General features: G+C 47.1%; 2 protein-coding genes across 3 annotated transcripts in view; both read left to right on the top strand.

Annotated features, from left to right (window-relative positions):
• igsf21a (immunoglobin superfamily, member 21a) overlaps positions 1-20,369 on the top strand; it is a 299,892-nt gene that overhangs the window by 186,006 nt on the left and 93,517 nt on the right. For both annotated transcript variants that reach the window (XM_077203639.1, XM_077203638.1), the window contains exon 3: positions 10,002-10,123. In XM_077203639.1, the coding sequence (XP_077059754.1) occupies positions 10,002-10,123 (122 nt within the window). The remainder of the gene's footprint in view (positions 1-10,001; positions 10,124-20,369) is intronic.
• LOC143712067 (uncharacterized) lies at positions 4,176-7,443 on the top strand. The gene is made up of 2 exons (XM_077204285.1): positions 4,176-5,153; positions 5,445-7,443. The coding sequence occupies exons 1-2, from the start codon at positions 4,176-4,178 to the stop codon at positions 7,023-7,025; spliced, it is 2,559 nt and encodes an 852-aa protein (XP_077060400.1). The 3' UTR covers positions 7,026-7,443.

Below are 20,369 nucleotides of genomic sequence, written 5' to 3'. Positions count from 1 at the left end.
TGAAGATGAGGATTCGGCTGTGCTGCCGCCTTCGGATGTGCCAGCATTGCCCGAGTTTGATCCAGAGACATGCTTTCCATGGCTTTTCTGGAACCTTCCGCCATATCACGAGCGCTCAAGGCTTGATGATTGGTTTTTGGGGGCGGCGCCCCCAATTCTTTTCTTCCCGGAAGTGCATGAAGAGGTCATGAGATCGTAGAAGTCTCCTTTGACTTTTCGCGACAGCTCAGCAGCCTCTTCCGCCTTCTCTGCCCTCGCTGAGGCCGCGACCAAAGGGTACACTTGGGTTCCCCCCATGGAGTATTCTGTGGCAACACAACTGTGTCCCCACATCGCCTCCACCTGAGATCTGAGACCCCGGCCTGGATACGGCCCAAGGTTCCCACCACTCCTTTCAGGGATCAGGTGGTGAACCTGCAAACGCTGCCCTCGGAGGAGGCAGACCCAGCCTTGGCACTGCTCCGTCCAGTATGCGCCCTCCGCGCTTACATAGACAAAACGCAGTGTTTCAGCACCTCTGACCAGCTCTTTGTCTGTTATGGTGGGAAGGCTCTCTCCAAGCAAAGGTTGTCTCACTGGATAGTGGACGCCATTGTTTTGGCATACCAGCACCAAGGTAGACCATGTACCCTTGGTATGAGGGCACACTCCACCCGGATTGTGGCCTCCTCTTGGGCTCTAGCGCATGGCGCCTCGCTAACAGACATCTGCAGAGCTGCAGGCTGGGCGACACCCAACACATTTGTGATGTTGTACTTGCACTGCTTGCTCGCCATTCCACTCCTCGGACTGGATACGTGCGATATTCTCCTCAGGTGAGTTTCCCCGAGAAGCCCTGAGTTCCTCCAGCACTATTGACGTCAACGCCAGAGTCTATGCTTGCGGCAGCTTTCGCGTTGGCTAGGTGCCTCCATGTGCATGGTTCCCCCCTTGGGCGACCCCCACGTGTGTATTTCCATCTAATCCTCTCAGAGCGTGTGTCGTTCCCTTGGAAAGCCACCTTGCCCCCCCTGGGGTTTAAAGATTCCAAAATGCGGGCTGGATATCCCAGTGTTCTCCACATGCATCCCACTTTCGGGTCATAATTGTTATTCTGTAAGTCCTCCCTTCGGGCAGGCATATTTCAACTGAGATATGCTTTCTAATGTACCTTGGTATTCCTGTGTTAAGTAGGAGTCCTTCGTCCGTGCTTGTCTCACGACAGGGAGCTCAGACTTACGCAGGGCACTGGAAGACAGCCGAGGTTGCATGATTACACTGGGAACCCCATTCGTCAGTCAACTTGCCGTTTGCTCGTTTTGTAAGAACTAGAAGGTGATAGGCTAAGCGAAACCCCATTTGTCAGTCACTGACGTAACGTCTCCGTTCCCTCCTCAGGGAACGAGGGTTACATACGTAACCGAGACATTCACAAATTAAGGTCACACTTTAGTTTAGGGTCCGATTCTCACTTTTAACTAGCATTAACTAAAACGTTTGCCTCAATAAACTTCTAATTACTGCTTTTGAATTGTTATTTAGTTAGTTGTTAAGTTTAGGTATTACAGAATAAGACATTGATATGTACTAATAAACAGCCAATATCCTGGTAATATGTTTGCTAATAAGCAACTAGTTAATAAGTAGACCCTAAATTATAGTGTTACCCAAATAAAATATAGATCTGAAATTTGTTACTGCGTTCTTCTAGTTATTCATTTGGAATAAATGGTAAAAGGCACTAGCTAGATGAGAAATATACCTTTTTTTGTTTAAAATAATGAACATTAATTATATTGATAATGTCAAAATGCAAAATCGAATAATTGTATTGTTTTACAGTAAGTAATTTATATGTCAAATGTGGTCTTGGAACATAAATTTACATTGTTTTTTAAAATAATAATAATAATTAGTGCCTCCTCATTTCAGAACATCACTGCACACCATTGATCCTAGGTATTCTGCTGTTATGGGCAGCAAGGTTTGTTGTGGGTACATAGACAGACTTAGAAGGAGGAGATGGTCTCGCCCACCCAGATCCTCTTCCTCCTCTCCAGATGGTAGACTCTGTTGTACTCCAGTGTCTTGGCGGTAATATGTGGAACAGATTCAATAAACTACCCTGAGCTGGATGTGCGTTTCCCCCATGTGGCCTTTTTCCTTAATAAAAGCACATTTATCTGGTTTCCTGTCTCTTTCCACATTCGCATAGCAGAGGTAGTCGTCAAGACAACAGGGCGGACAGTCATCCATGATGGATATTCTTTCACATGGGAGTTCAGGTCCATTTTGATTAGGAGGTAAAATCATTATAGGCCCACATGTGTGTGCCATGCCAGCTGAATGTCTCATTTCCTTCATCATCACAGCGATATGCATGGCCTTCTTCAATGGTGCATTTTAAATAAATGGCCTACAAGAATAAATCACAAAATATACAAAAAGGTATACACTATATGTATTAGGAAAATGCATTTTAAATATTTTAGTTTTCATATTTTTCCTGATTTTCCTTTTTTATATAATATACTTTATATTTATATTAATATATAGATATATTAATATGTTGCTAATATAATTAAATAAATGTATTTATGTATAAATAAAAAATACATTTGGCCCATATTTTTCCAAATCATAATTTTATAGAAAATAATTAAAAGGAAATATTTCAGACATAAATAGAAAATAGATGATGATGTCGTTGTTTTCTAATTCATATAATGTTCTAAAATAAAACAAATTATAGCTGCTGAGACACTTTTAATTGTGGAAACACCCACAACAAAATATAGAAAAAAAAAATAAGAAATGTTTATATATATATATATATATATATATATATATATATATATATATATATATATATATTATAATTTTGGATAATTGTATGTATTTACAGTACTATGCATAATAATTTAATTATAATATAATTAATAATTATTTAAAATATATTATGAAGTATTGAGTGTCACAGTGTTGGGTTTGTGTTCCCCTGATGTCCACTAGATGTCCTCCTTTCCCACGGTGTCCTTCACTTATGAACTACATTTCCCACGATCCTTTGTCTCATCATTGCACTCAGCTGTTTCTTATCACTGATCATTGCACTCAGCCAATTCCCCATTATCATTGTCGATTCCCTGTGTATATAACCCTGTCTGTTTCAGTATGTGTCACGGAGTCCTTGTATTATGTCCCCACACTTCCGTTATTTGTATCAGACTGGTTCTCGTTTGTATTTTATGTTTTGGATTGCCTTATTGGACTTTTGACCCCTGCCTGGATGACTAAGAGTTTGGATTGCCCTTTTATATTAAATTACTGCTTTTGGATTTTCTGCCTCCAGTGTGTGTTCCGTGACAGAAGGACTCCGTCACACAAGATCCAGCGGTATGTTTCTCAATATCTCTTCCCCAGCCACCGAGCGGGAGAGAATGGAGTTTTTTAAGGGGACCCGATTAGTTAAGTTTCGTGGAACCCGTGGAGGTCGCAGTGGAGGAGGTGGTCGAGAGCCTGTTCACGTCCCGTCTGCCCAGTCAGAGACTGTTCACGTCCCGTCTACCCAGTCAGAGACTGTTCACGTCCCGTCTGCCCAGTCAGAGAATCTTCACGTTCCGTCTGCCCAGCGAGAGACTGTTCACGTTCCGTCTGCCCAGCGAGAGACTGTTCACGTCACGTCTGCCCAGCGAGAGACTGTTCACGTCACGTCTGCCCAGCGAGAGACTGTTCACGTCACGTCTGCCCAGCGAGAGACTGTTCACGTCACGTCTGCCCAGCGAGAGACTGTTCACGTCACGTCTGCCCAGCGAGAGACTGTTCACGTCACGTCTGCCCAGCGAGAGTCTGTTCACGTCACGTCTGCCCAGCGAGAGACTGTTCACGTCACGTCTGCCCAGCGAGAGACTGTTCACGTCACGTCTGCCCAGCGAGAGACTGTTCACGTTCCGTCCGCCTTCCTGGGCCGGGACTATCTGGAGCGTCTGGCTCGGATCCTGGACATGCCCGTGTCTGCTGTTCCAGAGCCGGAACCAGTGTCTGCTGTTCCAGAGCCGGAGCCGGAGGCAGAGCCAATGGCCGTTCCAGAGCCGGAGGCAGAGCCAGTGCCCATTCCAGAGCCGGAGGCAGAGCCATTGCCGGTTCCAGAGCCGGAGGCAGAGCCATTGCCGGTTCCAGAGCCGGAGGCAGAGCCAATGCCTGTTCCAGAGCCGGAGGCAGAGCCAGTATCCGTTCCAGCGCCGGAGGCAGAGCCAGTGCCATCTGCCTTCTTGGATCTGGACTATCTGGAGCGTCTGGTTCGGATCCTGGACATGCCCATGTCTGCTGTTCCAGAGCCGGAGCTAGTGTCTACTGTTCCAGAGCTGGAGGCAGAGCCATTGCCCGTTCCAGAGCCGGAGGCTGAGCCAATGCCTGTTCCAGAGCCGGAGGCTGAGCCAATGCCTGTTCCAGAGCCTGTGTCTGTTCCAGAGCCAGTGTCTGTTCCAGAGCCTGTGTCTGTTCCAGAGCCAGTGTCTGTTCCAGAGCCATTGCCCGTTCCAGATCCGGAGGCAGAGCCAATGCTTGTTCCAGAGCCTATGCCTGTTCCAGAGCCGGAGGCAGAGCCAATGCCTGTTCCAGAGCCTATGCCTGTTCCAGAGCCGGAGACTGAGCCAATGCCTGTTCCAGAGCCGAAGGCTGAGCCAATGCCTGTTCCAGAGCCGGAGGCTGAGCCAATGCCTGTTCCAGAGCCGGAGGCTGAGCCAATGCCTGTTCCAGAGCCTGTGTCTGTTCCAGAGCCTGTGTCTGTTCCAGAGCCCGTGTCTGTTCCAGAGCCCGTGTCTGTTCCAGAGCCAGTGTCTGTTCCAGAGCCAGTGTCTGTTCCAGAGCCAGTGTCTGTTCCAGAGCCAGTGTCTGTTCCAGAGCCAGTGCCTGTTCCAGAGCCAGTGCCTGTTCCAGAGCCAGTGCCTGTTCCAGAGCCAGTGCCTGTTCCAGAGCCAGTGCCTGTTCCAGAGCCAGTGCCTGTTCCAGAGCCAGTGCCTGTTCCAGAGCCAGTGCCTGTTCCAGAGCCAGTGCCTGTTCCAGAGCCAGTGCCTGTTCCAGAGCCAGTGTTTGTTTCTGTGTGTGTGTCTGTTTTTGTGACTATTACAGTTCTTGTGGCTGTTCCTGAGCCGGTGTCTGCTGTTCCTGAGCCGGTGTCGGCTGTTCCTGAGCCGGTGTCTGCTGTTCCTGAGCCGGTGTCTGCTGTTCCTGAGCCGGTGTCTGCTGTTCCTGAGCCGGTGTCTGCTGTTCCTGAGCCGGTGTCTGCTGTTCCTGAGCCGGTGTCTGCTGTTCCTGAGCCGGTGTCTGCTGTTCCTGAGCCGGTGTCTGCTGTTCCTGAGCCGGTGTCTGCTGTTCCTGAGCCGGTGTCTGCTGTTCCTGAGCCGGTGTCTGCTGTTCCTGAGCCGGTGTCTGCTGTTCCTGAGCCGGTGTCTGCTGTTCCTGAGCCGGTGTCTGCTGTTCCTGAGCCGGTGTCTGCTGTTCCTGAGCCGGTGTCTGCTGTTCCTGAGCCGGTGTCTGCTGTTCCTGAGCCGGTGTCTGCTGTTCCTGAGCCGGTGTCTGCTGTTCCTGAGCCGGTGTCTGCTGTTCCTGAGCCGGTGTCTGCTGTTCCTGAGCCGGTGTCTGCTGTTCCTGAGCCGGTGTCTGCTGTTCCTGAGCCGGTGTCTGCTGTTCCTGAGCCGGTGTCTGCTGTTCCTGAGCCGGTGTCTGCTGTTCCTGAGCCGGTGTCTGCTGTTCCTGAGCCGGTGTCTGCTGTTCCTGAGCCGGTGTCTGCTGTTCCTGAGCCGGTGTCTGCTGTTCCTGAGCCGGTGTCTGCTGTTCCTGAGCCGGTGTCTGCTGTTCCTGAGCCGGTGTCTGCTGTTCCTGAGCCGGTGTCTGCTGTTCCTGAGCCGGTGTCTGCTGTTCCTGAGCCGGTGTCTGCTGTTCCTGAGCCGGTGTCTGCTGTTCCTGAGCCGGTGTCTGCTGTTCCTGAGCCGGTGTCTGCGCCGCCCTGGCCGCCCGAGGGGTCTTCGCCGCCCTGGCCGCCCGAGGGGTCTTCGCCGCCCTGGCCGCCCGAGGGGTCTTCGCCGCCCTGGCCGCCCGAGGGGTCTTCGCCGCCCTGGCCGCCCGAGGGGTCTTCGCCGCCCTGGCCGCCCGAGGGGTCTTCGCCGCCCTGGCCGCCCGAGGGGTCTTCGCCGCCCTGGCCGCCCGAGGGGTCTTCGCCGCCCTGGCCGCCCGAGGGGTCTTCGCCGCCCTGGCCGCCCGAGGGGTCTTCGCCGCCCTGGCCGCCCGAGGGGTCTTCGCCGCCCTGGCCGCCCGAGGGGTCTTCGCCGCCCTGGCCGCCCGAGGGGTCTTCGCCGCCCTGGCCGCCCGAGGGGTCTTCGCCGCCCTGGCCGCCCGAGGGGTCTTCGCCGCCCTGGCCGCCCGAGGGGTCTTCGCCGCCCTGGCCGCCCGAGGGGTCTTCGCCGCCCTGGCCGCCCGAGGGGTCTTCGCCGCCCTGGCCGCCCGAGGGGTCTTCGCCGCCCTGGCCGCCCGAGGGGTCTTCGCCGCCCTGGCCGCCCGAGGGGTCTTCGCCGCCCTGGCCGCCCGAGGGGTCTTCGCCGCCCTGGCCGCCCGAGGGGTCTTCGCCGCCCTGGCCGCCCGAGGGGCCGCCCTGGCCGCCCGAGGGGTCTTCGCCGCCCTGGCCGCCCGAGGGGTCTTTGCCGCCCTGGCCGCCCGAGAGGTCTTCTTCGCCCTGGCCGCCCGATGGACTTTACGTCTCGCCCTGGCCGCCCGATGGACTTTGCGTCTCGCCCTGGCCTCCCGATGAACTGTGCGTTTCGCCCTGGCATCCCGATAGACTTTGTGTTTACCCCTGGATGCCCGATAGATTTTTTGTTTTGCCCCGGTCCCCGGTTAAACCCTCACTCCTTGTTCCTGTCTCCCTTCATGGACCTGGCCCACCTTCCCTCCCCCTGATCCTCCACCGTTCCACCTCCCTCCTGAACCTCTTGTATTATATTGTGTTGTGTTTTCTGTGTTTCTTGTTGTTGTCATGGAGCGTCTGGTAGCCGCTCCGTAGAGGGGGGGTTATGTCACAGTGTTGGGTTTGTGTTCCCCTGATGTCCACTAGATGTCCTCCTTTCCCACGGTGTCCTTCACTTATGAACTACATTTCCCACGATCCTTTGTCTCATCATTGCACTCAGCTGTTTCTTATCACTGATCATTGCACTCAGCCAATTCCCCATTATCATTGTCGATTCCCTGTGTATATAACCCTGTCTGTTTCAGTATGTGTCACGGAGTCCTTGTATTATGTCCCCACACTTCCGTTATTTGTATCAGACTGGTTCTCGTTTGTATTTTATGTTTTGGATTGCCTTATTGGACTTTTGACCCCTGCCTGGATGACTAAGAGTTTGGATTGCCCTTTTATATTAAATTACTGCTTTTGGATTTTCTGCCTCCAGTGTGTGTTCCGTGACATTGAGTGTACAGAGAAAGACCACATGAAACCATGATCTGAAAGGGTAATGGGATGTTCTATCAAACATATGATGAGAGGAGAATTCCCATCATATTCATTCATTTGTTCACTTCATTTTTTCCTTTTATTAAATTCCATTGTACAGTGGCACCTTTTGTTTCCCACTATGCGCTTGATGTTCTCATTACTGTCCTCTTCTCTTGTCATGATGACAAAGTGGGTGACAGTGTCTATTTTTTCGAAAGGCCCATTTTGCGTTTCTATTTATCGGAGAGAATGTCAGAACCTTTACTCTGCCTCTCCCACTAATCATGTACTCTGCGTTTTTAGCATACACTCGCTGCTTATCGAATATTTTCATATGTGCGTACACAAGCACCCTCTCATTTCATAATGCATGTAAACAGAGCAAACCCTTAACATTGTGTTTCTCCACAATTATAGATTTTTGCTCCATACTCCATTAGGGGTAAAATGCAGTTTCAGTAAAAAAAAATTAAAAATAAAAGTCCTCACATTTTCTCATTCGTGGTTCTCTAATGCAGTTCACTGTGATTTATGAAACAAGATACAGTTGATTTCACATTATGGTTGTACATTAAAGGGCAGAAATCAGTTTTTCATAAATCTTTTGAATGGTGGCTGGATTGCACTTCAAGAAATACAGGTAGAAGCATCTCAAGCTGTCCATAACAATGCTGCAACAATTTGAGTCAAGAGCCGAAACCACCAAAGGAATCTGTATTCAGCTACTTGGGTGCACTTTACGTTTTCTAAGACATGTCAGACAGAAACATTCTTGCATCTCACCTTTTAAAGGAATTTGAAAGCATTATTGGAGTCAACTACAAAAGCAACCAGGATCAACCTGAGGGGAAAACACAACTATCAAACACAGGTTTGCTTTTAGCGACTGACCTTTCAATGTCACCACTTCCCTGTGAACCTGTAGCAAAATGTAGCGGGACCTGTAGCAGCCGCATCGTCGGATGCTTGCAAGATGTTCAGAGTGATCTTCGTGCTCAGAGTGCAATGCTGAAACGTTTCTTGGATGCATTTTAAGTGGTGTCACAAGTGGTTGACAAAATGAGCACTTCACTGACCTGTTTCTGAGACGCTTGATTGGCAGGCAATAAGTGTTTCTTTCTGAAAAGATATATTCACCATTCATTAGTTGCTAAGAGCACAGCAGTTTTTGTTTAGTACAGTTTGTTTCATCATAGTCATCATATTTATTCCCAAAAGAATATATAAAATGTGGACAAAATTTTGGAAGTGTGCGTAAATTAACGACTATTTTTAATCTATTTTTCTCTTTTTGGTGTGTTTTTTTTTTCAAATAAAAAAGTATATACATTGCAGCAAAGAATATTTTCTGGTACATCAACACGTATCAACATTTACATTGTATCTGCATTATGAGGAAGAGATGGAAGGGCTAGAAAATATTCTTAACCCACACAATTTTACACTTCTAAAGACTCTTGTTTCAGGTGTATTAAATCAAATCATGTTAAAATTGCTCTGGAATAGCTTGCTGTTATTGTGAGTTTTATGCATTATGTAAACATTATCCTATGCGCTTGAATTGTTTATCCCCTGTATTCATTGTCCCCATAATTCCTTTCTAAAAGAGAATTCAAGCAATTATGAATCATTGTGCGTTGTAGTGGCTGCAGGCATTTAGTGTGAATCTCTAGAGGACTAGAGGTTATTGTGGCTGTCCTACACTCATTTGTGAGGGCAGCGTGAATTGTTTGTTCAAATCAAACCAATTTAACATTGTCCCCGTGGCGCTGTTGTTCTCCCCACTGAGGAAAACCAATCGCAAATCCACCTAGGCCTGATTTACAGTGCCTGGGGACCAGATTAAGAGGCCATAGATAGCATCTCAAGTGTTCGCCGAAAGAAAGACACCTGTCCCGCCAACAATTCCACCGCTTCAAAAGCAGGCATTAACACTTCCATTAAAATCTGTCACCCCTCGTTCTCCTTCTTCTCTCTGTGCTCTGAAGAGATTTCGCAGTAATTCAAATGCTAAGCGACTTTCTCTCCCCTGTGGATATTAGCGCAAAAAGAGCAGCGCTCCATCATTTGCCTAGAAACGTCAGGCAGAGGAAATAGACGCAAAATGAGCCAATGGTGCTGCGAATATCTCTTACCTCTACAAAATCTCTTCACATTTCATTACCTTTACTGTGCCGCAGATCAACAAAATGCAGCAAAAACGTCAGTCATATTTAAATTGCTCTCTTATAGTGCACTTAATTCCTAATGCCATGTATGTAAGTGTCTTGCTGAGTTCATCATGCTCGGCAGGTTTCTGAGCACTCATTTAAATTCATCTCTTCACAAGCTCTTAAATAATATACTAATAATAACTCTAAATGGATCAATGGGATCGTTTTAAAGTGTGAGAACTAACTTTGCCTGTGGGCATCGAGCTCTTGTACTTGCTCTTGTCTCATCTCATTATTTATGTATTGGGGTCTATGGAATATACACTTCATTATAAGACACATTTTTTTATTAATTTTTTATTCTTATTTCTTTACAGGTTACTGACGGAGGTACTATTAAGCAGAAGATTTTTACGTACGATGCTATGTTCAATACCAATTACTCCCATATGGAGGATTACCGCAGAAGGGAAGATCTGGTGTATCAATCGACGGTCCGGTAAGAGTCATTAATTGATTTTCAAAACAAAGAATATTTATGCGATCTGATCACTGGAGGTGCCAAATTTTGTCAGTGACAGATTAATCGTTTTTTACAATGTTGATGCATATTGTCTGAGCCAGACAATGCATATTGTCTATTGACTCTGCTAATGTGGCCAATATGACTTCTCGTTTATTTCCTATTGGCTTTCAACATTAATATAAAGAGCAATTCCTTGTTCATTCTGAATTACGAACTTTCTTATGTCTGCATCAGAAGAGTGTCTTTGTCAATGCATTTCACATTATTTTCAGTGTCTTGCATCATAAAGTGTTACATTTTTAAGATGTCTTGTCATGTTAAAATTATATCAACATTTGACTCTCAGATCAGCACATCTTTTTTTTTTAAAATACCAATTGGACAAATGTGTGAGTGGGATTACCTTCTCAGGTGTGTTGAGTATTAAATAGCATACTTTACATGCTAATGACCTTTTGTTTAATTATGTTGCGCTCCATCTAGTGGTTCTGTATCCTGTGTCCTGTGTACTGTAAACTGGTCCCATAAAGGCCTAAAAAAAAGTTACACTCTGTAAGTAAATCTGAATCATTGACCTGATTAAGAGACTTTTCCTCACTATCCAGTATGTTCTGGTATTTTCACTCACTGAGCCCCTAGCCAAGCTGAAGCTTTGGGCCCTCAGTTGCAATTTCCCTGCTCCCCATTCAGAAAGCATCATCTTTAGCCTCCCCTTTCTGAACATCTGCTTTAGTGTTTCATAGGCCCGCTGAGGAACAGACGTGTTCCCCAAGTCACCAATGATACCTGAGGCGCAGCTTCAGGCAGAAAAGCAAAAGCAAGACCCAGAAATACTTTGTCATATCTGCTCCTCACCAAAACATACAAGTTTCTTGTCAGACCAAAAGCTGGTACAAACTATTAGATGGTTAGGAGAAAAAGGAAGGTTTTGTCTGCTGCAAGACTAGCTGCACGTGTGTAATAACTCCATCAGAGTTTTTCAGACTATACAGGTTTTTTAACAGGCTACACTGCCTGCTTCCTTTGCGTGGAAAGTGGGACAGTGTATGCTGTGTGCACACGCACAGAAACAAACACTCCTACCCAGCAGGAAGTAAATTGACTGTCACACTATAAACAGCAGTAGGGATCACATGTATTGACCTCGCAGTCTCACATAATGCTCGGGAAGGAAGATGGCAACTGCAGAGACCATCAAGCTTCATGTGCAGTCGCCGAAGTATAAACGCACACACATTTGTTTCAAAAATCTTTTTCTTAAACAGTATTTTGTTTTACAGTAAAAAAAGAAAATCTACTTTTTCAAGATTTATTCTCTGAAATGCTGAAATTTAGTTTTAAGCATAGATGGGTAACATTTGTCAATACTTGTCTGCAACTGCAAGTAAACAATACTATTTTCACGAGGTTTTAAAGTCCATATGGTGTGACAGAGTGATGGATACAGTAGATGGATGGATGAATGGATGGATAGATGGATGGATGGATGGATGGATGGATGGATGGATGGATGGATGGCAACAATTTTATGAAGCACAGACACTTGTATGACACACACAATGACACACGAGCATACACACTTCTCAAATAAGTTTTCCTGTAGCCTCCGACACAGCATTCAGTGGGAGATCTAGAGCACCCAAACAGGATATTTCACAGGTATTATCTCTCATTTTCATTCCAGAGTGGCAAAACACCACACCAGCAGGCCTTGTTCACCAGCAGACTCTAATTCAGATCTCACCCTTTCGCCTGTAAATAAAGGCACATGCAAGGGTCTTTCTGAAAATGAAAGCAGAGAGATAGACATGTCTGCCTCTAGCTGGGCCATAGAAGTTTGTTTACACATTCAACTGAGAAAGCAGTGATTCTTGACAGCATTCTGCACAGAAGTATGCACATCTTTTAGAGTAATGGAGAATAATAACATCATTTTGAACTGCTTATTTCTAATCATTTTCCATGACAGTTTGAATTCCCTGGAAAACTCAACACAACACAAGGTTTACAAATTATTACAGGCCAAATTGAAATTCTGTGTCTTTTCTTAACTTTACCCTCACAACCAGCCTTAAGGATGATATGTTGTTGAAGGTGTTTGAAAAATTAACTCTGTTTCTCTTTAATATTTAATATAAGTCATAATGTTAGGTCTTTATTCTTGTTCTTCACTAGCTTCTCCTTGTCACTAAGCTGTCAATTTATTAAGATGGTGAGTTTAGCTGCCAATCAAATCTCGAAAAAAAGGTTCACAGGACCCTCCCCTTGCACTCTGACCTGGCCCTCTTCTCTCATTATCATGGACACCTCAATTCCCCACCTGTTCCAATGAGACCCAAATGCTCTTGGCAAAAATTCGACTTTATACTTCGAAACAAAAGCACTTACGCCCACCGGGCCCTCCGGGGCCCTTCAGGAGAAGCCCGTTCTTCAATAACAGTTGATTATCATGCACATCTCTCAGATTTTTTTTTTTTCATGCCTCTTCACTGAAACGTGACAACAGTGTTAAAAGAGAGACATGAAATATGCTGTGTCTTTGAGGCATGTGATTTCTCTTTTTAGTCTTGAAGTAAGGATACTCTGTAGTGGGATTTGTATATCACTATGTATTTTACACAATTTTGTTATTTGTATTACATATATATATTTAGTATAATATACAGTAAAGTCTGATGTATCAGTCAGGTATGCAGTGAGGACATTTGCAGAGACCCCCGAGTGGCATTTTAATTAATGTGGTTTTTTTTTTTGGTGTTTTTTTTTGCTTTGCTTTGTTTTGTTTTGCTTTGTGTTGCTTAGCTTTGCTTTATTCATCATTCTTGCTAGCCCTTTGAAAGTTTGCAGAGGCCCCTGAGTGGCATTATAAATCTTTTTTTTTTTTAAGAGTTTTCAGAGATCTAATTTCAGCTGCCATGGACATGGCTCTTTATATATCAACATCTGCCATTGAAAAGCCTGTATTGTTTGACCACTACTATGAGTGTACTCACAATAAATCTCATTCAAGCAACAAACAATAGATTTTTTGAAAAATTGTGTTGTGTGTAAATCATTCACAAATCCTTCCATGCATAAATGGTAACATTGAATGTAATTGTTTTTTTGTTTTTTTTTAAACTGATTTTCAAGGCCCTATGAGTGTATATACAAGTAAGCGATCACCTCAGCTGACCTCTGTATTTGATGACTCATGAAATCATGAGCTATTGTGAATATTCCAACACCATAAATTTAGACTTGGACATATTCTAACATCATACGCCCACAATGCCAATAAGAACAGGCCTCAGCTGAGAAATTCATGGCACATTTATGTAATTACAGAATGTTATATTCCTGGCAGCGAGCTCCCTGTCCCTCTCAGCATACACACACACTTACACACACTGCAGAGTGGCTGGACCTGGCTAGGCAAATCCCTCCTTGCCTCGGTGTGATTTAGTGCTAATCGGCTTTTTATTACTCTCTGATTAACAATCCATCTACATTTTAGAGCACAGTGAGAGAGAGAGAGAGAGAGAGAGAGAGAGAGAGAGACAGAGAGAGAGAGAGAGAGAGAGAGAGAGAGAGAGAGAGAATACAGAGGGGGTGAACTGAGAAAGTCTGTGAAGGAGCTGGAGTTTCAGTCCCATCGAGGTTATTTTGAAGAACTGAATGCCAGAGCGAGCCAGAGTATTGTGCAACATCGCCGGCATTTCAGCAATCCAAAGAGGAAGTATGCAACAGAGGGGAGAGAATGAGCGAATAAGAGACTGAGAGTGTTGAAAACCAGAGAGAAGGAGAGGTGGAGAGCTAAGAGGGTAAGATAGACAGGAATTGAGAAATATGCTGGCCGGGATTCAGAGACCCGGGCAGTAAAGCTCATCCAGAGAGAGGACACTTGCAGGGTAGAACGTGAGACCAATGCCAATGTACAAAGCCGGAGCCAAACCTCTCATCCAATCATCACGGTCTGTGCATGTCAAGCAGCCCTGGAAGTAGGGGAGTAAACTAACAACAACAACAATAAAAAAATAAAAAAATGCCCATAGATTAGGTTAAAATTATAGACATCTGTGAGGAGAAATGACTGTGAGTGAGTTTTATTTTTCAGCCACTGTATTGTTGCCATCACTATCACCATGATGGTGAACGCACTGCAATTAACTGCCTGTGTTTCTACTCATCAAGCCTAAGTGAACTATCTGAGGTGCAGGGGGAAAGAAAGCCACGGTGGGGAGGCGTACATGAAAGGAATGCTTATTCGCTTGTGCTGAGAACTCACCCACTGCCCTCATTCAATATAAATGAGCTTGGTTTCAGTCAATCTAGCTGTTTTCTGCTTTTTTTAAAGGGGCTGAGCAGCAGGACTTTGTCGACCGGCGCCGAGCACAAGCAGACGATGTTGTGATTGTTAAAGATTTGCTTGACTGAAGCGAAAAGAGAGAGGCTGAGTTTTTTTTTTTAGGAGACTTTTAGAAAATTATGATATCCAGAATGTGGAACATGAGTTGAAAGAATATTTGCAAACAAAGATAGAGCAGAAGTGTTGTGTAACCCAGAAACAGGGCAATACAAAAGCTGTCTTTTCAGAGCTGTGAAAACGTCTAGGTTATGACTGTAACCTCTGTTCCATGAGAACAGGGAACGAGACACTGCGTCAATGACGATATTGGGGAACGCCCTCCACGTGAATCGGTGTCTGAAATACTGTCCAATCGAAATTGACTGGAGACAGCCTATGTAACTACTAGTGCGACCCGTAAGTATAAAAGAGGCGCCTAGAGAACATGTCATCCACTTTCGTATGAAGGGACTGTTCAGCAGGCATCCCCAAGGCACACAGTGTCTCGTTCCGTGTTCTCAGGGAACAGAGGTTACAGTCGTAACCTAGACGTTCCCTTTCGAAAGGGAACTCGCACTGCGTCGATAACGCTATTGGGGAACGAAGTACAATCCCACCATGCTGAGGGGAGTGCATACCAATTATGGCCCGTGACAAAAACGTCAGAACTGGCAGTTTCAACCTGAAATGGGCCGCTCAAAGGCTTGGAACCAACAGCAGTCATGTTCCTTTAAGGGAATATGGCCAGGGGGTCCAAAATGAGTCCTGTCCAGTCACTTTCTGAGGGGAACATAAAGTCAACCCCACATGCCACCAGGGAGGTATAATAATGTCAGTAGTTCAATCACAAACCGGATCATAGGGACGGGCATCCTGGAGAGTAGAACTCAGCATAGCATTTTATAACCCTTGCAAACAAGGGGAGTAACTCTACTTGATCCTGGATCTACAAAGTGCTTCAAAGCCCTGTGGAGGCTGGGCACTCTAAAGGGACCCTAATAAGGGTCCTACTGCTTTTGGGCTGATCTAACAGGGAGGCCTCGTGAGAGTCCGTCGACTTTCCGACCAGACTTAGGGAGTTAAGTATTCAAACAGAGCAATCCTCTGATGGATTCTGGAACACTATGCTCAACCTGATAAGTACTGACCAGGCTCTGGGAGGCTCCATGGGGCCTGCAACATGATATGTAATGCCTTTGCAATGATAAGTATCCAACTCGTAGGGGAGCCGCCTTCAAGGAGGCCTTTTAAGGCCTAACTACTTGATAGCGAGGATGTGTGCAGAGCCATCAAAAGCCTAGTGCTCTCTGAGACATATCTGTGGGCCTGGTTATACTTTTTTAACATTGCTAACGGGCAGTGTATTCAACAGAAGTGCTATCAATCCTTTAAAGCAAGGAGAGTACAATCTTATGCTACTAGGGTATAGAGGAGGCCTACTTTAAGGCCTAAAGCTTCGAAAGTCACGGGCGTCAGTCACTTGTCACTTGCTTTGGCTCCAAGGGGGCATACTCAACAATCCCAAGTGGGAGGGAGTAACTAATCTGTCTCTACCTGAGCCTAGGTGGTGATGGGTGATAACATACGAGCTATGGGTAGCAAAGTACTCTAATTAATGCCCCTAACAAGGGGAGCACTACCGGTATGACCCTGAAGGATGTATCAGGGTCGAGGCCTATTATCTTGTAATTTTACAAGACAGATTTTATATTCTCTACTAAACCCAAGGGAATGGAGGCCTCCGTAAGTGGCCAACGACATTTGACCTTATGACTTGAATTCTTATATTCAAGGGGCTCAGAAGAAAAATCCTTTTTAACTTAAGGCCTTGCTGCCAGTTACCACACCCGATGCTGTAAAGGGCGGAGGCCTGAGCACAATGCTTCTTACTCTGTAGAGAGAAAGACCTAAGACCGGTGGGCCTTGTCCGGACGACTGTTGAGTAAGAGGAGGCTAGAACTAGGAAACTAGATTTACAGAAAAAATCTCCTGATGGTCTAAGGAACCTACACTCAGATACTGTAAAGGGCGGAGGCCTGAGCACAATGCTTCTTACTCTCTAGAGAGAAAGACCTAAGAACGGTGGGCCTTGTCCGGACGACTGTTGAGTAAGAGGAGGCTAGTACTAGGAAACTAGATTTACAGAAAAAATCTCCTGATGGTCTAAGGAACCTACACTCAGATACTGATAGGCTTTGATGCGAGAATGTTTTGTAGACCACCACCAAAAATCCTAGATACTAAGCCTAAGCCAGATATCGAGGCGGCCCCATGAGGGCCCGACACACGAATATTATATTTCTGAAATTCAGAGCTATAATCTCAAAACCACTCTCAAAAGTGAGAGGTGAACTACTGCTCTAGTATAAGGTGGCTATCAAGGTGGCCTAACGAGGGCCAATGCTTGAGTTTGTATGAGCTTTACAGAGCGGTGGCCTCAGTAGACGAACTCCAGATAGGGAGGAAGCATTTTCACGCGTGATATTTGTAATCACGCAGAAAATCAGCACTACCCACTATATAAGCCTGACAACTCAGAGGAGGCCTATGGGAAGGGTATGTATTGCCTACCTATATATATGGGAACTTCAGGGCCCTATTACTACTCCTATAAAAAAACCTTCCTAACACACCCCTTAATACTTTCTAACAGGGAACCGAGGTCTACTGTTCAACCTTGCTAAAAAAATCTCATAAAGGGAAGAGACCATACAGAGCTCAACTTGCTGCCGTAGAGCGATGGCCTAAACGACATAAAATGGAGGCCTATCACCATACAGGGCTCGAAAGAACGCACTTACTACCAAACCCGACGCCAGACCTACAGAAGGGTTACAAATTGAAGGAATCACTCATCACAAGTCCAGCCTCAGGACTTTTGCAGGAAGCGCCTGGGGTGTAGGAAGTGTGCATATACGGACCGCAGTGTTATGCAAGATTTAATGCAGCCGAGTGTGCGTTCACCTCTCTGAACTTTCCCATCACCATCTCGACGGAGGTGCCAAAAAGTTCAGAAGGTGACACTGGTGCATCGAGAAGAAAAGCTTTCTTTCTCCCCAATGTCATACCAGTTCAACCACAGATACCTATCCCTGGCCACCATCGCCGTCATCGAGTTCATCCGATCGCAGTGGCTGTTAGTTTGGTGGCCCGGAGAGCTAATCTGTAGTGCAGCATAGCTCATCCACTGTGTCAGGTCCAAATCGTTCAGCAGATCAGCATGATGTGCTTGCAGCACAGCCACTGTGTGCAAGGCATCACCAGCCAGACCCGCCGAAAGACGGGGGAAGTGGTTGTAGTCTAATATGTAGTCAGTGTTCATTGCCAAAGTATTTTTTGGCACACAGTACTATTGTGCTATGACAAATCAATCACTCTTTTACGACACATTCATTCACTGAGCTCGCGGCTGCTGCAACTTGCTCTCTCTTCACGACTCAACCTCCACGGACAGTTTTTAATGTTTTATCAGACAATAACTACTCAAGATTTTGCTTTAGTATAATTGTCAGGACAATCAGGGCCGGATTCGGGACAACAGCTTAGTTTTCGGGACTGTCACGAATTTTTCGGGGCTTCTGGTCACCCTAGCTCTGCCTCAGCGCGAGCGGGTCCTGAATCGCCTTGCACAGATGTCTGTCCCTCTTCCCTCTCAAGGGAAAAAACGATACTCGGTTACTAACGTAACCTCGGTTCTCTCTAGAGAGGGAACGAGTATTGCGTAAGTTTAGCTTACGCTACGGGAAAGATTCATCTTCTCGAGATACTGAAGCCAAAAATTATCCTTAATTTTGTATAACTTGTCAACGCAGTGCAGCAGCTAGCAGACCTAGAGCAGGCCATCTCGCGTGCTCATTGGCTGCCCTGCGGGCAACTGCTGCAGCCTACCAGTGCGCCCGGCATGACGTCACGCCCAATGAGGGGTGCCCGCGCCTTTATAACGTCACAGCCCGCCAGATAGGCGTGGCTTAGCATATAAAATAGGGGCTGTAGGCTGAAATCTCTGGTTTTTCGACGACTGAAGCGAAGTCGCTCGTGGCGCGAGCACGGCCGGTTACGCAATACTCGTTCCATCTCTAGAGAGAACCGAGTATCGTTCTCTTACGAGAGGTTCTCTCGTATTGCGTAAGTTTAGCTTACACTACGGGAACACTTTGTCAACGCCGTGCGCGCCAAGCATCCACATGAGAACCCCGAGCTTGAGGGGAACCCCATAAGTGGAAAAAATAAGGTGGCCAGCCACGCGGGCCATCACTTGTACATAAGCACACATAGGGAATACAGAGCAGCGCGCCGGTCTGTATAGTCATATGGCACATACCCTACTAGTGCAGCTCAACCAGGAGAGCTGAGTCATGAACGTGATCTGAGCAGGAGATCTGGGCAGAATACACCTCTTTTTCAAACTGACAATAGTTTAGCCTGCAAGGCAGGAACTTCTAGGTTATAAAACCTGACAAAGGTAGACGGGGAGCCCCAGCCCGCCGCTACACATATGTCATGGATAGAAATTCCACTGGACCATGCCCACGACGAGGCCACGCCTCTCGTGGAATGAGCCCTGATGCCCAGAGGGCATTGCAGACCTCTTGACGCGTAAGCTGCCGCTATAGCGTCCACTATCCATCTGGACAGGCTCTGTTTCGAGGAGGCAAGCCCCTTGGCGCGCCCACCAAACGAAACGAAAAGCTGTTCCGAACGCCTGAAGGAGGCGGAGCGCGTAATGTAAAACCTCAGCGCTCTGACAGGGCAGAGGAGATTCACATCACTATCGCTGTCAGATGCTGGGAGAGCTGACAGCGAAATAACTTGCGCTCTGAATGTAGTGCCCATCACTTTAGGGACATAACCATGTCTAGGTCTGAGGATGACTTTAGAGTCATTTGGTCCGCACTCAAGACACGACGCGCTGACAGACAGCGCGTGCAGATCCCCTACACGTTTTACTGACGACAGTGCAGTCAGAAAAACGGTTTTTAGTGATAGATATTTCAACTCCATGGAGTCTAGTGGTTCAAATGGAAAAGCTTTCAGGGCCTCGAGGACCAGTGAAAGATCCCACATGGGAACCGACGGGGGGCGCGGCGGCTTCATTCTTCTAGCTCCTCTAAGGAAGCGGATGACCAACTCATGTCTTCCCAGTGACTGGCCGTGCGTCGATTCCGCGAATGCTGCTAAGGCCGCCACGTATACTTTGAGCGTGGATGGGGATCTTCCCTTATCCAACAGCTCTTGTAGGAAGGTGAGCAGATGCGCCACCCCGCATGTCCGCGGGTCCAGACCTCTGTCGGTGCACCATCCAGAGTACACCGACCATTTAGACGCGTAGAGCCTTCTCGTGGAAGGGGCTCTAGACTGCGTGATCGTGTTCATCACTCCTTCTGGCAGGGCAACGAGTACCCGTTGATCAACCATGCATGCAGAGACCAGCGCTCTGGATGGGGATGCCAGATCGTGCCGCGAGCTTGAGAGAGGAGATCTGCCCTCACCGGAATCGGCCACGGAGCTGTATGTGACAGCCGTGCCAGTTCCGGGAACCAAGTCTGATTCTCCCAACGCGGGGCTATGAGGAGCACCGAGTGGTGCGTTTCCCTGATCCTCTTGATCACCTGTGGCAACAGAGAGACCGGAGGGAAAGCATATAGCGGGAGGCTGAGCCAAACCTGGGCCAGCGCGTCCTCGTCCTTCGAGAAGAACCTCGGGCACTGAGCGTTGTCTTTTGATGCAAACAGGTCGACTTCCGCTCTGCCGAATAGGCGCCACAGTTTCTGGACAGTTTGGGGGTGCAGGGACCATTCCCCTGGGGGAACATTGTCCCTGGACAGTCTGTCTGGGCCGTCGTTCAAATGGCCAGGCACATGCGCCGCCCTCAGCGAGCGCAGGTTCGTCTGT

Source organism: Siphateles boraxobius, unplaced genomic scaffold (genome assembly GCF_051911475.1).
Source record: "Siphateles boraxobius isolate OS27281-9 unplaced genomic scaffold, OSU_SipBor_1 5, whole genome shotgun sequence".
NCBI classification, from domain to species: Eukaryota; Metazoa; Chordata; class Actinopteri; order Cypriniformes; family Leuciscidae; genus Siphateles; species Siphateles boraxobius.
Note: the sequence above shows the minus strand (reverse complement) of the source record. Positions and strands in the feature narration are given on the sequence as shown.

What these genes read in the sequence shown, in the direction of transcription:
- LOC143712067 (XM_077204285.1), top strand. Translation starts at nt 4,176, where the DNA reads ATGCCTGTTCCAGAGCCGGAGGCAGAGCCAGTATCCGTTCCAGCGCCG. An exon ending in TGTCTGCTGTTCCTGAGCCG is followed by an intron (nt 5,154 to 5,444) that starts GTGTCGGCTGTT and finishes GCTGTTCCTGAG; the next exon opens with CCGGTGTCTGCTGTTCCTGA.